Here is a 16,108-nt window from a genome sequence, read left to right as displayed (position 1 = left end):
TAAACACCGACAGACAAGCTGCGACACGAGCGGACCTGTTTTGAAATACAAAATCTACACCGTGCGTTGTTCGCGAATGTACACGAGGGACGTCAGAGATGCACTAAATATTGCCAAAGACGTGTCAACTGCCAGGCGAGATTTCATAGTCAAACGATCAGTTGATCAATGTTCGCACTCGATTAGCAAACCTCTACAGGGCCCCCGATTTGAATAAATGCCAGGCATATCGTCACGGGAAATGTTACGTAACGTGCAATCCACTGCATGCAAATAGCGGTCATATATGCTCAATACGAATTCATAGAGTGTGTATCGGGTCAGTTCGAGACGAGAGATGTAGCTGTGTCTAGATGGCGCATTTGGGACGATAGGCGATCCAAATGCTTAAAAATTCAATTTATTTCTCACTTTATGTCGCAGTGGCCGTGTTTTTCACTTGACCTACATATCAGCCGGCAAGGTTCCAATTATAGAAGATGTTTTCCTTAAGAAATATCCTTGATACATGATTAATTATCCTTTGAATTCTCAAGCACGGCTCTCAATTTTAGTTACCTTGATAAACAGAAATAAATGTACTATAATATTAATTAATACGTCGGAAAATGCTCAATATTTAAGTACATATATCAAATAATGTAGATGTATTGACATTTAAGTGTTATTGGTTGTTTGCTACTAGCATAATCCCTACCCATAATGTCTCATGAAACGACTGATTTGATTGGCTGAAGGTTGATTGACGAATGAAATTGGGGTAACTCCGCCTCTCTAGTGTTGGAAGATGGCGCCTCCCTCTATCTTCCTCTGGCAGCCCAGTGATTTGATGGATATCTGAGTGGAACAGGGTGAGCCAACTTTTAACCGTATCTACCTCGTAAGTTGCTATGTGTGCTGGAGATTCTAAATCTCTAGTACCTCAGGGACGTGAACAGAACCGCCATGTTGAGAGAGCCCGATATAAGGCGATGTGATCAGAGAGCAGTTACGATGTGAAATTCGTGAGGCCCACGGTTTAACCAGAAACACGGGTGACGTACTTCTACCTCATGCTTCGCTCATGGCCGCTGCATTTTCCGACTCGTTCGGTGAGCAGCTGTCCTGTCCCCTATGTTTGAGCAGATTCGACGATCCACGAGTGTTACCATGTCTCCATACATTTTGCAAAAAGTGTTTGGAGACAGAGCTACGCGATTCCGGGGGAGGGGGTGGGGGTGGCCTCTGCATCAACTTCGGTTGCCCCACTTGCCAACAAATGGTTTCCCTAAACTCAGCCGGTCTGGAAAGTCTCCCCTCCAACTTCTTCATCAACAACATCATCGATGTGATGGTATCCCACGAGGACGAGTTCGAAAATGGCGAGCAAGAGAGGGACAGGGGGCTGACAAGATGGTGCAGCTCATGTGATGAGGGAAGCCAAGCTTCATCTTTGTGCAAGAATTGTAATGAGTATTTATGTGATAATTGTGTCAAAGCTCACCAGCGTGTAAGGCTGACTAAAGATCATTACATTGAAAGACTGCCGAAGATGAGATACTCGCCACCCTCTCTCTCCCACCCTGATCCGTCGCCCACCCATTTTTCTGATAGTGGTCGGTCCCTTACGAGTTGTGATAGCCATGAACATGAAGTATTACGACTGTTCTGTGACACATGTGCCCTAGCCATATGTAGGGAATGTACCATGTCAGAGCACATGGGTCACAGTTTTATCTACCTCCAGGATGCTATTGATAATTCCAAGACAATCACATTGAAACTTTTGGCCGATGCCAAAGCAGGGATCAAAGCATTAGAAGAAAGCATCCACTTAACCCAGGGAATGGCGGAACGAGTTGAGGTTCGTGCACAAGCAGTAGCAACAGAGGTAAGAGCAACAACACGTAGACATATGACCGCTTTGGAAGAGAGGGAGAGGGAATTACTGCGACGGGTAGAGAAGATACGCCAAGTCAAAGCCAAATCACTTCATTTACAAGTCGATGATTTGAAACATGGACTTTCATCACTCAGTCAAACTGTAGATGAAGTTGAAGTCCTACTGAATACGGGTACTGACATTGACATTTTGAAAACGAAGGATCGTATGGTCTCTGAAATACAGAACATGCGGCGTCTCAGGGGCCATATGCAGCCACATGAAGATGATAACATTCTATTTACTCCCCCAGATGCAGCCTTGTACAATGCCATCAGTAAAATGGGCTTTATTAGTAGCAGTGCTTATGCACCTAATTCCTGTGCAACCGGCGATGGCTTGAAAAGAGCTTTAAAAGGAAAACTAGCTTTGTTCATGGTTCACACCAAAGATCACCACGGAGAGGGGCGTGTGATGGGAGGCGACCCACTGGAAATCATCATTCAAAGTCCAGAGGGAGCTCTGTATCGAACAGAGGTCATTGATAGGCAAAACGGTTCCTATGCTGTCACATATCGCCCACAAACAGAAGGGCAGCATATCATCTCTGTCACAATCCGGGGTAAGCATATCAGAGAGAGTCCCTTCACCGTCAACGTGAGAAGTGGGCGCAACTACGCGGCAATCGGACGTGGCATTTTCCAATTCGGTGGTGAAGGGGACGGAGATGGGAAACTGTGTCGCCCTTGGGGCGTGTGCTGTGACAGGGATGGTTATGTTATTGTTGCAGACCGCAGCAACAACAGAGTGCAGGTGTTCAGCCCGGACGGAGCATTCCACCACAAGTTCGGATCCCCTGGCTCCAGAAACGGCCAGTTTGACCGCCCAGCGGGCGTCTGCGTAGACCTTCAAGGACGTATAATCGTTGCAGATAAGGACAACCATCGTGTGCAGCTTTTCACGTTTGAAGGCAATTTCGTGTTGAAGTTCGGAGAAAAGGGAAATAAAAACGGACAGTTCAACTATCCCTGGGACGTGGCAGTCAATTCTGAGGGTAAAATACTGGTGTCTGACACACGCAACCACCGTGTTCAGTTGTTCACCCCCGATGGCCAGTACCTGAACAAGTATGGTTTTGAGGGCCCACTCTGGAAGCACTTCGATTCACCACGTGGCGTGTGTTTCAATAATGATGGACACATCGTTGTGACAGATTTCAACAACCATCGTCTACTCGTCATTCACTCTGATTTCCAGTCGGCACGCTTCCTCGGGACAGAGGGCAGTGGCAACGGACAGTTCCTACGTCCACAAGGTGTCGCTGTCGATCAGGAAGGAAACATCATCGTGGCAGATTCAAGGAATCACCGAATCCAAGTGTTCCAACCCAACGGCAACTTCCTGTGCAAGTATGGCACCCAGGGCGCCGGACCTGGCCAAATGGATCGGCCGTCAGGTCTGTGTGTCTCCCCAGACGGGTATGTGATTGTTGTGGACTTTGGGAATAACCGTGTAGAAGTTTTTTGAGGGCTTCACAGTGAAAGACCGTGAGGGTCAAGCCCTTGCAGTGTCATCTGCATCCACTTGTGCTCAGGCATGCTTCTCAGGTGACTTATTTGTGAAGCCAAAGGCATCGTCAGCTCAGGGATTTTCTATATATACTTAGTTACAGAGTACCTGCCATTGTGCTTATATGATTTTGTCAGCTTTACCCAACATATTTATGTAGGGCAAATTGTCAGTTCTTTATACGAATCTTTCCCCGTTACTCCATATCATGAAGTATGGATCCTTTAGTTCAGATAATAAAATTTTACAATAGTTTCATCAAATGACGAAATTCATTCAGGCAAAAATGTGTTGGGTAGATTTGATAAGTGAGTTATATTTATTAGCTAAAGATTGTTTGCTATGTGTTTTCAGATGCCTTCTCAGCATCTAAGTGTCACAATGTGACTTTAATTCCTTCAATGTCTTTATTTTATAAGACATAAATATCGCCTGTTAATGTTTTGCATATAGAGATGTATGCTGAGCCAGTGTGTCCGCTCAGCTTAAAGCCATCAAAGTATAACCCTTACTCTGAACTGACCGTCATTCCCTGGCCGAAAGTCTAGATTGTGCAAGACTGTTTAAATGTCTGTTTAGCGCAAACCAGTCTACCTCTCGCTGTGTCACTGTTAGCTCTAAGCAATAGGCAGTGCCAATGACAGGATCCTCCAATAAATATCAATTTCTGATCTCACATCTCGGGCAGCGCAGGTCTGTGCTCACATCGAGCATTTTTATTATACGATATGAGTTGCGGGATGATTTGAGGATAAGACAAGATAAATCAGTCCTTATTAATATTTGTCTTGTATCAGCAAAACATGAATGTATTCAAGCTCCATCTAATCACAGCTTTACCAACAGCCTCTTAAATCTGCATTCAAAATCAACTCTCTGGAGTTACCTCCCTTCACTAACAACCTAGGGGTTTTTCATAATCCACTGAGCTTCAAGTAGCCAATGTATTGAAAAATCCATTCATTCCCTTTTATAACTTCTATTAGTGAAGAGACCAAAATAAGTGCAATGTCAACTTTTTTGAACATTTTTTCCGCAGATCAGTTCAAAATGACATGAAAACATCAAAATCTTTTTCATCATTTTTATTTTATGGATTTTTTTTTTAAAATGTATAAGAGATGCAAGTGAGTAAAAGGATAATTGATGCCAATTCTGGGTATTACAGTTTAACTGTCAAACATTTACTCTTGCTAAGTTGGGTCTTTCTAGGTTAGGTCTTGCACAATGTTGACAGCGCCGTCAACAGTAGATGCTCATTCTCCAGGTCAACCAAGCCAAAATAAGCGCTAAAGTGTTTATTTTGGTACTACCTCATGTCAGTCTGTGTTACTATGGTTATAGACTACAGAATTCAGTCTGTAATGCGGCACTTGCAGAGATACTGTATCTTCTTACTTTCATTTTTGGTAAGGTATGAAAATTGCTATTATTTACGAGAGCACTGTGGTTATTTCAAATAATGAAGACGTGCAGTCATTGATGTGAATTTTCAATTAATGCAGATATTTTGCCTTGGAAATGTTTTGGTGTGGTTTGGAAGCATATTGTAACCATGGTTTCAAATTTTTGGATGGTACCTCTCTCCTCAGTGAGGAATATTTCATGTGTTCTGGTCTCTGACCATTTTGACATTTAATGCTCTGTTCAATCAATTTAAGCAACATGCTGCATTCATCGGTTTCAATACTTAATCAAAATACTTAAAAACAAACAGTGAGACATACATGATAATTTTCAAATTAACATTTGCATGTGTTTCAATATACATTTTTCGGAAATGTAGAATTGTGGATAAAAGATATGCATTGTAAATAATTGTCATTAAAAAAATTTTGATCGTCATTATTTTTTACTTTGGAAAATATAGGAGAAGTTATCCACCAGATTTGGTGTTTTGCACTATCAGATATTCAATAGATGTTTTGGCTGTTTTGTTAAATCGTCTCTAAAGTTTCCAACAATGGGTAAATCAGTAGAATACATTGTAATTCACCTCTTTATGCTGTCCATGTTGGCTGGGGATTTCAAATTCAGAATGGTCACTTTGTGGTCAGTTATGAAGTCACTTGCAGGATGAAGTTTTTGTCAGGGATATTCAAGATTGGAATCTGATCTTTCATGAACTGATTTGTGATAAGTAGAGGAACATTGAATTCGAATGAAGACTTAGACCCACATATGCTATGAGTGGGGATTTTTCCAGACCTGCTCGGAGGCTAGTATATGGTCCGTAGAAAGCAGCAAATTTGAAAATTACCAAATGAGAATTTTATCTAACGTGATGGCTTGGTCGGGTCAACTTATCTTTCACTGATATCAGACTAGGACAGATAAAGTAACTTTTATGCACCCTTTTACATAGTTGTATGTTATGTTAGGAGACCTGAATTTAAGAAGGGCGACTATGCTTGTTGAAAGAGGCTCGCTGACTTGGTTGGTGCATGTCATCGTATCCGAATTGCGTGGATCGATGCTTATGATGTCAATCACGGGATTGTCTGGTCCAGACTTGATTATTTACAGACCGCCTTCATATACCGTAGCTGGAATATTGCTGAGTGCTGCGTTAAACAACAAACAAACAAAAAAATTAAGAAAATAGTATCTTTACAGAAAGTGAAATGAAAACAGTCTTTTTCAGTTTACTTGCCAAGAGCTCTCAGTTTGGAATCCTAGATAAATCCCTTAAGACAAAAAATACCCAAATCCTTTTGCATGATCTTCAGTCATACTTGGCAAAATTTATTGATTTACTGATAGTGGAAAGTATTTGTAATTTATGAGAAATAGTGTGTTTAGAATGTATTTCACTAAAGAAATTTGGTTTAAAGTTCAGTTCTTATGTTTAAAGTAATTTCAACAGCTTTATGATGTTTTAACCTTTGCATGTGAAGAACTTTTAAATCACTATTTCTCTTTGGAATTATTTAATTCAAAGCAATAAAACTATAATTGCTGGAGTTCATATATTTTTGTTCACACATTTAAGGCATCACAATGATCTATTTTTTACCGTATTAAATGATTAACTTGTTAATTTCAAAAGTGATAGGCCTGTCAAGTTAGCATTTGAATATTTTCAGCTCAAAAAGCCAACCTGTCATTATCTGTTATGAAATCACCCCCTCTCTCAGGCGCTCTGGAAACAATTCAATCCAAATTTTCAAACTTCAATATGGTTTTATTTCAGTCATTAAGTTGTTTGACTTTCAACAATCTGATTCTTCAACCCGATCATCTGGGAATTGTCTCCTAACCTAGCAAAGAACACAAACATTAATATCCCCAGTTAGCATTCAGGGCTCATTTGCCACCATCTTGGGATCTGAGACCTCTGACAAGGATGAAGGATGGAGAACAACCTGCCTTTGATCTAGCCAGCTTGAGAAAGAGCATTTGTTACATCACTTTATCTAAGCGGCCCTAATTGAGTTTGAGATGGCTGCAGTTTGATTTAATTAGGGGCCTCTCCTTTCTTTCTTGACATTCAATTGAAGTGTCATTTGAGGCCCTGGGCAGCTGTGTACCTTATGTAACAGGGTAATAACGTATTTGGATGGAGTCCTTGTTTTCTCTTTATGGGCCCTTGGTGGAAGGATGCACGACCAAGCCATCAGTCTTAACTACGGGATTAAAGGCAATATATTCCTTTGTATGCCCCTGTATGTGGGTTGAAATCCCTGATTAAAGGCCTCTAATGTTAGTCTCACTTGTTTGGTCTCGGTTCTATTCATTAGAATTCCAAACACGGAAATTTGTCAGCTTTTGTTTTTTCCGGCCAATCTATCTCATTTTTCTAATATTTTTTTGTCAGTTGTAAATGTAGGTGTTGAATTACAAAAGGTTTTTTTATAGTTTTTTTTAAACAATACTTGACATGCATGATATTGGTTTGCATTAAGGATTAGATTTGTTGATTGCACAGAGCGTTAAATGTCATAGTGGAGGAACGCTGTTAATGACAAAACAAATATACCTCATTATCGTGTGGCATTTCATGTTTGCATTATAAACAACCAATGTGTACAGCTTATATGTGTGTTGTGCGTGGACGCAGTGCTTGGTAAATTTTGATACACTATATACTTGACTAGCCTTGAGAAGGCATAAAACTGGAGTTATTTTCACACACTATTTATACCTGTGAAATGGGTCATGTTGACGCTAGTCGAACTGGTAAATACCGTCACTGCTTGTTGATGTTGATAAATTAGAACTTTGACTTGTACATCTGCGCACTGTGATTCAACATTGCTAAAATTCATGGGGGAGAGATGTTAAGAAGCTTCTTTTTAAAAAAAAAATATTTAAAAAAAATATCTGTAGACTTTATGTTATGATTTCATGTAAATTATAAATGACTACCTCAGTTACAAGTTGATATTTATCGTTTAGTGAAGCTTTCATCTGCCTTGCATCCAGTCTCATATCGAATACTGCTTTAGCCCCAATGCTGTGTTTGTTAAGAACAAACTAGCTTGTGTACATATTGTATGCTTCCTCGTATATGGACTATAGACTTAAGTGATATTGTTCCTGTATCCAATAGCTCATTCTTTCAGAAAGTCGGAAGGCGATATCAGCTTGTTATTATTGGTAAATCTATGTTGAAACATGTGTAACATGTGAAACATGTCAAATTGAAAACCATGAGTTTTAATCAAGATTGCTACACTGGTACCTCAAGACTTTGGCACTGCCATCTCGATAGCAGAACTTTTGTATATAGATATTGTAGCTTTTTGCATTGTGTAGGTAGGTCCGAAAAAAACTAACTGTTGCGGGTATATGCTTTGATAAGACCGATTTCATATATAGGGTTTCCTTCACCGGAATGCAGATTTTGCGCTTTATATATTTGGCTTTTGCCTCATGACCATTTCTACCTCAACTAACTGAAGGGATGGGGTGGATGGGAGGTGGGGATGGGTGAGTTTGAGGGGGTGGGTCATAGACCGCTGTTAGCATAGTGCCAGTTGGCCAGCGCTGTCCCTATGCAAGTGTATTGTTTAGCTTTCTCGGGCTCTGGGTTTGGGCGAGAGGGGTTGCTCTGTACCCTGTACAGCCGTCTGTTTTGTTGAGTATCGGGATTGTGGGTCCACGTTTTGTGCATATATGTTAATGTAGATTAGGATTTTCTGTGTTCTGCAGAGGCTGTGCTGATCTCAAAGAGAGAGAATTTGGTTATTGTTGACCTTGTTACCATGGTTACCTCAATTACTTGACCTTGTTGCTATGGTTACCTCAACTTTTGCATCTGAAGTCCTGAAAGGCATACTTCAAGTGAATGGCATTTGTTGACTGTGACCTTGAATACCTCAAAGGTGTCTCCTTCACTATTCGATATTAGGTATAGCCTATTGCCTCCACCATATTTAGCCAGTGTGCCAGTCTTTCTTGGCGTCAGATGTTTTGAACGAGTCGTTACATATACTTTTGCATTCATTGGTTGATTGGCAAAAAGAAAAAGTAATTTGATATTTGATATCTTCAGACACTTTTCTCAAGTTCTGCCTATAATTAGTGTTAAATATGTTACTGGAACGTTCACCGTAGAGACAATAAGGGGAGCATCTCCTGTCTATATTGCACCAATCTACCTTCAAGAACCAGCAAGTAATGGCGCGAACACTGTGTCATTGTTTCTATATATGCTGACTGCTTTTGTTAACCTGCCATTGATGTGATGACTGTTACAGCATGGTGCCTCCTAACGTGGCTCAATATTTCATAATACTTTATCAAGGATCTGCTACCTCTTTGTCAGCCAGTAACGGGCTTTCCTTGTACGTGTTTGGATTTCGCTACTCAGGATAGTCCTAACCCCTATACTCAAGTCAGATGATGTACCTCTGTGTTGCTTGGCAACGTGCTCCTGTATCTTCACGTCCCAGCCTCGTTTTATCACGGATTGGTTTGTCACTAGCATCTGTGGTCAGGGTTTCTACGTGTTGTGCTATTTCTCCTTTAGTGTGTGTATAGGTTTCACATTGGAGTTGGGCATTGGTGTATGAAGTGTTGGTTTCAGTACGCATCCGATTTGAAATGTTTGAAAAGTTAAACCATTTTTTTGCAGTATGGTTATATGTGATGAAAACCAACATTTAATATGTCATTGACCTGAAAGAAAAATTTCTTGTATTTTAGAGATTTAGAGATAGATGTCATGGTGTTATCATTATTAGTGAGTTATTTCAAGAAGTTCATGGTTATATTTATGGCAACTTCTTGCAGTGCAAATGCACACAACCCAAACTGTGTCACCTTGACACTACGACACAGAATAACTTATTGATAAGTGGCTTACAAACTGTCAGCAGACTGTGGCTTGATATTTGTCTTGTTTTCACTCCATTTAGTCCATGCTTTGGAACTTCGAAATGAGATTTCCCTTCCAAAATAAGTGGTTACAGCATTATTATATTGCCATTTGGTGGACAGTTTGTATGCATCCGCATTGATTTGTCTGTGAATTAAGTGTCGAATAATTCCATGACAACCATCATCTTTGTTGCCATGGTAACTGTCTATATTATGTAATCACTGAATGGCTCTGTGCATTGTCAAATGGCAAGTCTTGAAAAATTGATAATGCAATTTTCTTACATCGAATTACATTGTTAGACCACTAATTCTAATGGCAATCTTGTTGTTAGGCCTCTTGTTAAGTTTCCCAGTAAGTTGTCTGACTGCTTCATGACAGAGGCATAATCTGCTCACAGGCAGCTAAAATGGCAGGGCCATGTTTTAAACATGGCCGATGCCAGGGCAGGTTACTTGTAGAAGAAAGACAACATACATACTCCCTTAATGGGTAATATAATAGCGCTATCATCTCACTACACAAACCGTTTTATCAAATATTTCTCTTTGATGCCATCATTCGAGTAGGAGGGAGTGTTTCCACATAGTTCATTGTCAGTTTGACATGTCAGAATTTTTCTCACTATAACTATGAGAAGAATATGGATGAACGGCCTGTGTAGCTTACAAGGGAATGTGGTTTAAGAATGCTCCTTATTGATTTGTTTGACTCCCATATGTTTGACTCCCACATGTTTGACTGTTAATAGACAGTGGAACCCTGTTAGTCTAGCCATTGTTAGTCCAGGAATATAAACTTTATGATGAACTGTTGTTCATCGTAGCCTATGAGCAATCACGGCTCTGTTGAAATTATGAACCAAAGTCAAGGGTGATTTTGGGACCTTAATGATATTATTGATTTAGGTGGTCCCTTGATTTAAACATCAAGTACCCCTCAGTGTCCTGGACAGTCTGGATTATCAAGGTCCCACTTTAGTTGTCTAGATCGTTGTGACATCACTACCATCACGTTGGACTGTAAACTGTTTTTCCTACACCTGGCAGCATATGTGAACAGTATGTGTCTTTGTTTTCAATGCTTATTATTCAATATGTAATCCTGTCCGATCATTTTCGCCATATCGGTCATGTAGAACACTTCATTTTGGTGTGGAGGTTTCGACCACCAAGCTCATTCACTACACTTGTCTGAGACCAAGCAGTAGGTCATGGCCAACAAAGGAGGGTGCCTTTAGGAGACGATCAGGACATTGCCAGTCTTAAATAGTGAATGAGGGTCACCGACGTGGCTTTGTGAGGCTGGACAAGGAATAGCCATTTCCTTTCAGCCAGCTTTTGTCCATGAATAGCCGAGCAAAACCAGTGAAGCATATTAGCTGGGAAATACCAGTGAAAATTCATAGCTTAAGAAATGTAACAGCGTTTTGGAATTATGTTAAATGATCCTCGAGCTATTTCCAAATGTTTCAGCCTTGATGTGGAAATCATTGATCAGTATTAAAGCGTTTGTTTTTATCCCTTTGCTTGTGGTTCTGCTGACCGTAAAGTTTGCAAATGTGGAATAAAAAATTCATTTTATTTGTTTTTATTCCCTGTGTGTTGAAACAAATAATCGTGTCAGGGGTAGGGGCTCGTCTTGGTGGCAAAATGGCATTGAGACAGTATGTCTGTAGTAATTACCTTTGTTTACTGTTTCTTGAATGATAGTTGTAAAATTGGTTGTGTAATCTATCTTTTTTAACCTACCATCTACGAAAGAAACTAAGATTTTTAGTCCTCTAGTTTATATAATGATAACATATAGTAAAACCCTTAAAAATGGCACATTTCTTCTATTACTTATGATACCTTAACTACTGGGCAGTTTGGCAAGGACTACAGGACTAGAGCCAATTTCTAATTCTGATCTATACTATTTAGTGATCACCATAAGAATAATTGTTTTGTTATTTATTTTTTTGTATTTTTTTAAGCGCTAACCTATCATGCCTGTTTTTTTGAAAGAAAAGTCTAGGAACCAAGGAATAAGAATTAAGAGCTAAAAATTGAATTCAGAACAAGTTTCTAAACCATAGGGTTATTCCTACATTAAGGTGCCATTTTAAATTTGCATAATGCTATGTGTTACTTATTTGTACATTTATTAGTCAGGTATGTGATCAGTACTTAGTATTATTTCAAACAGTACTAAAATATCCTGAAGTCCTGAAGGCACTCCCCTTTGAATCCCTGTCCATCACGCTGCTACAAACAGACAGAATGTAGCAGCACATCCACCACAGGTTTGTGTACTCTGTTCTCCATCTTCCATAGATTCGTGAAGCTGATGTAGCAGTAACTGTCTAGTTTTATTAAATGAGGCTATGTGGAACTGATGACCTCAAGAAGCCTTCAGAATTCAGGCTAGTCGGCTTGGTTGAGACTACTGAATTGTGCTGGGGAAAAGTCAAAATCCATGATGGTAGCGCTCATTGATTAGTAGTATTTCAGGCCGGTCATTCTAAACGAGTTTGCTATGATTCAGTTTTACTACAAATGAACTGAATAGAACTGACAAATGTAACAGTTCACATTTTTGTCTCGTTCAAGCAGGACTAGCTACAAACTCAGAGGGCTATGGTTTACACTAGTCTTAAAAAACTAATAAGGTTGCACAAAACTTTGGCATATGTTGTGTGGAAAATAGTACTGATCTTATCTGAGCTGTCATTGGTAAGAATATTGGTTTACCTCTCACAGAAAACCAGGCTGTGACCTGAATGGATGGTTATGAATAGAAAACTGCAAATGCATGAATTCATGGTTGATATACGAACATTGTGTACAGACCTGTGAGGTATTGACGATTGTGCTGTCGTCTTTTAGTCCTCTGTCATGTCTGTCAATTTGTGTCATTATGTCAGATTTGTTTTCTCGGGTCAGTCAACTCTTGAGTTGACATTTTTTAGTACAACATCTTATGTTAAAAGAATTCAAGTAAAAAGGACCTTTGTCTTTACTGATTATGTACCAGATGTTGATTATTGTTTGAAACTTTAAGGCCATAATTTGTTTTATTTGGATTAGGGACTGACTACAGGTTTTGGAAGTGTTAAAGGGAAAAGTATCTTTATCCGAAACTAGCTTGTTTTTATATACACACTTCTACAGCAGCAAAAAGCTACTTTTTTTTCCATTTGGCATCATGTTTTATTTTCTATATGGACTTTATTATAGACATTATTTTGAAGATGGTATTGTATTTTTAATTAAAAAATAGCTGATGCTGGTACATATGTAGTTTTTTAATGTTATCGCTGAAATTTGTATAACATGCATATTGAATTTCAAGTTAACAAAACGTGTCATTTTCTCAAGCTTTTGCCTTTGGGCTAAAATATCTGTAATCCAAGTTATGGCCTTATGTGATCAGAACCAATTGTAAATATTGAAGTGAAATCAATTAATTTATGTAAATTTACATGAAGGGTACATGTTTGAGGTGATCATGAAAAATAATAAAATTAATATTGAGTTGATTATTACTATGATCATATATTGTGCATTGCTTTAATCACGTTTGTAAAAGTTCACGGTGAATAACAGCTTTCAACTCTGAACGATCCTTGACACATCTCTGTGAAGCATCTGTTCCCATATCTTGTTAATCAATACAGTTTTTGTACTCTTTTTGAATTCGATATCTTGTATATTTTTTGTCCTATTTGCTGTTTTATTGTGACCTTATCACGTCTTTGATACCTCTGTAGTTTTCAATGTGTACAACTTGTTAAAGGTTTTTTTATGGCCAGTATAAATACGTATTTACTCCTTCTTTGACATGTGTAGCAACCAGCTTGAATCCACACTGGCATAGATATATCTTAGCTTTTATGTGCTCAGTTGGTAATAAAAAATGTTGTTGACTAGCCATTTGGCCTAGCCATTTATCATACACCTCGACCAAGTATACTGATTGGAAATTTCGGTATTGTTTGGTTATAGGTTCCTTGTTCAGTCCGCGGCAGCAAGTTTGTGAATCATTGGCCCTTCAGAGAAAAAAAGGCTTTAAGCTGTTTTTCTCTCTAAATTTTAGCAAGTGCTTTCAATATTGCCAATTTTTTTTCGGTTAAAAACTTTACAGTATGGAACTTGCTCTTGAGCAACTGATATGTTTGGAAACATACTTGCTAGATACATATATATTTGGTCAAACCATCATTTAAGCACTGCCTTTGATGTATATTCATGGCTAGTGTCCAGTGTTTAAAATATTCTATTTATCAACGGTTATTGTGTTGATTGTTGCTCCAATGTTGAAATTGGGCCTGACCTCTGTCTGAGGGGTAGGAGGTCATTGAAGGGCTGAAACCAAACACAGACGTCATGATACGAACAGGATACTATTTTGCAGTGGATTGAGAGCATGTGTCCGAAACATCTTCATCAAATGTACATATGATTTTAAGCCCTCTTTGTCTTTAGAAGAAAGACTTTCATGATGAGGTCGAAATGTCAAACAGGCACCAAAAGGGCCACAATCCAAGGGCCAAAATCCAAAAGCCAGTACCAAATGTTGACTGTCTTATGTCCGGATTTGATAGATACAGAATGAAATGTAGAATCCTACTTCGCGATTGAAATCATGATGCGTTAGTGTTTCGTTTTAGCCTTCGACGCCTGTGTGCAATCTTTAGTTAACCATAGACTCATTGTTTACAGAGAACTTCTCAAGTGAACATGAGCATGCAGCTCCTTTCTTTTTATGATTATGATTTAGGACTAAATACATTTCTTATTATAAATTGGTAAAACAAGAATCCAAACCAGTTCTCCGTACTCTTTCATACATATGTATGTTAAATATTTTCCTGGCTCAAGTATTAATATTTGTACTACTTTTACAAAATACTATCAACATTTGGGACAAGATTTTTTTATTATTTGTTTCTGAGCATACGTTTCAACTGCTGATATTCATTCAGAAATGAAGTACCGTATTCGTCGTAATAAGTAACCTGTTCGCTTTGAAAATTGACAAGGGGTGATTATTAAAAAGCATACACATTAGGTTAAATCTGTTATTAGAGATTAAGCGGTAGTGAACAATCTTAGATGAAACTTAAACTTTAATAATATTTACAAGGCAATTATGAACCTTTTCTGTGCTACAGATATCCATAATATTGAATCTGTCATGTAAAGGTTTTTTGTAGTGGGTGCCTGTCAAGATTACTTACAGATTGGTCAAGAATTTGGACAGGGGGTACTTATAGGAGCAGGGTGGTTAATGAGGCGAATATGGTACCTGTAGAGATTTCATGAAGAAGATTGTTTCGACAGAGGGAGGGGGTGTGACATGTGGTCTGCCCGGTGGGCTGAAATCAAGGCCGTTAATGGAATGAAAATCGGTGATGTAGTCACCATTTTTCTGCTTCTGTGGGAACACAGGCTAGGAAGACCACAATTTATGAAGGATGTTTTCACAAATTGTCATAATTTGTCCGGTACTGTTGCTGGCAAAATCTCGAGTGATTTAGTGGTGATTTGCAAAAAAATGGTGATTGCAAGCTTGTGTGGTGTATTTGTATAGCTATACGGAAAGGATTTTAAGGATGGAGGGTTTTATATCCCTTTCCACCCATCTCTTTGACAGAAGAATGATGTCACTTGATTGTCTTTGTGTGTTACTGATTCATGTTTGTTTATTTTTTCAAAATATGAAATTATGATTTCTTTGATCCCAATTCTGATTCATTTTACAACCCAGTTCATTTGACTGATTCAAATGAAAGTCAAAAGTCATTTCAAAATATTTATCAGAATTAACATGATTAACAAGAATTAGCATTTTGAATTAAATGGTTCACACTTAATGTTTTCATATTGTATATTACAACGGGTATTACATCGTGTAGAAAAACAAATTGATAAACATTATCTCAAAGAGTTTATCCCAAACTAATCTAGAGTTATCCCCCTTTGTTGAAGGAAGGAGTATTTCACACTGATAATTGCAATCAAATGATGTAAATTCACACAATATTCTATGTTTAATGAGATGGGGTTTTCGTGTTATGATGCTCCATTTGCATGAAAGATATATAGTAACATGTAGGACTTGCCAAGTATGATAACTCTTCCTGTTTTGTTTATGTAGTCCAATATTGTAGACGTGTTACTTTGATTTGATGATGAATCACTTATGCATCTACAGGAGAGAAAATATTGAAAATATTTCAGAGCCTAGAAGTGAATCATTGTCTAATACTTGAAAACTTGTTTGTACACAATGTCGTGTGTTGTGTGATTGACATGTGTCACAAATGACTGATTAGATATTTGTTTATTTTTCACCTCACCATTTGT

At 38.6% G+C, this 16,108-nt stretch overlaps 1 protein-coding gene across 1 annotated transcript; it reads left to right on the top strand.

Annotated features, from left to right (window-relative positions):
• The first annotated feature begins 792 nt into the window (after positions 1–792).
• Positions 793–8,332, top strand: LOC139454341 (E3 ubiquitin-protein ligase TRIM71-like). Its single transcript, XM_071235972.1, has one exon. The coding sequence runs from the start codon at positions 1,064–1,066 to the stop codon at positions 3,386–3,388; it is 2,325 nt and encodes a 774-aa protein (XP_071092073.1). The 5' UTR covers positions 793–1,063; the 3' UTR covers positions 3,389–8,332.
• Positions 8,333–16,108: the final 7,776 nt, after the last annotated feature.

Source organism: Haliotis cracherodii, unplaced genomic scaffold (genome assembly GCF_022045235.1).
Source record: "Haliotis cracherodii isolate W230 unplaced genomic scaffold, xgHalCrac1.p SCAF_10, whole genome shotgun sequence".
Lineage (NCBI taxonomy): Eukaryota > Metazoa > Mollusca > Gastropoda > Lepetellida > Haliotidae > Haliotis > Haliotis cracherodii.
The sequence above is the reverse complement of the archived record's forward strand: the minus strand, read 5'-3'. Positions and strand labels throughout refer to the sequence as shown.

Excerpts from the sequence above, each read along its gene's own strand:
- LOC139454341 (XM_071235972.1), top strand. The coding sequence starts at position 1,064 with ATGGCCGCTGCATTTTCCGACTCGTTCGGTGAGCAGCTGTCCTGTCCC.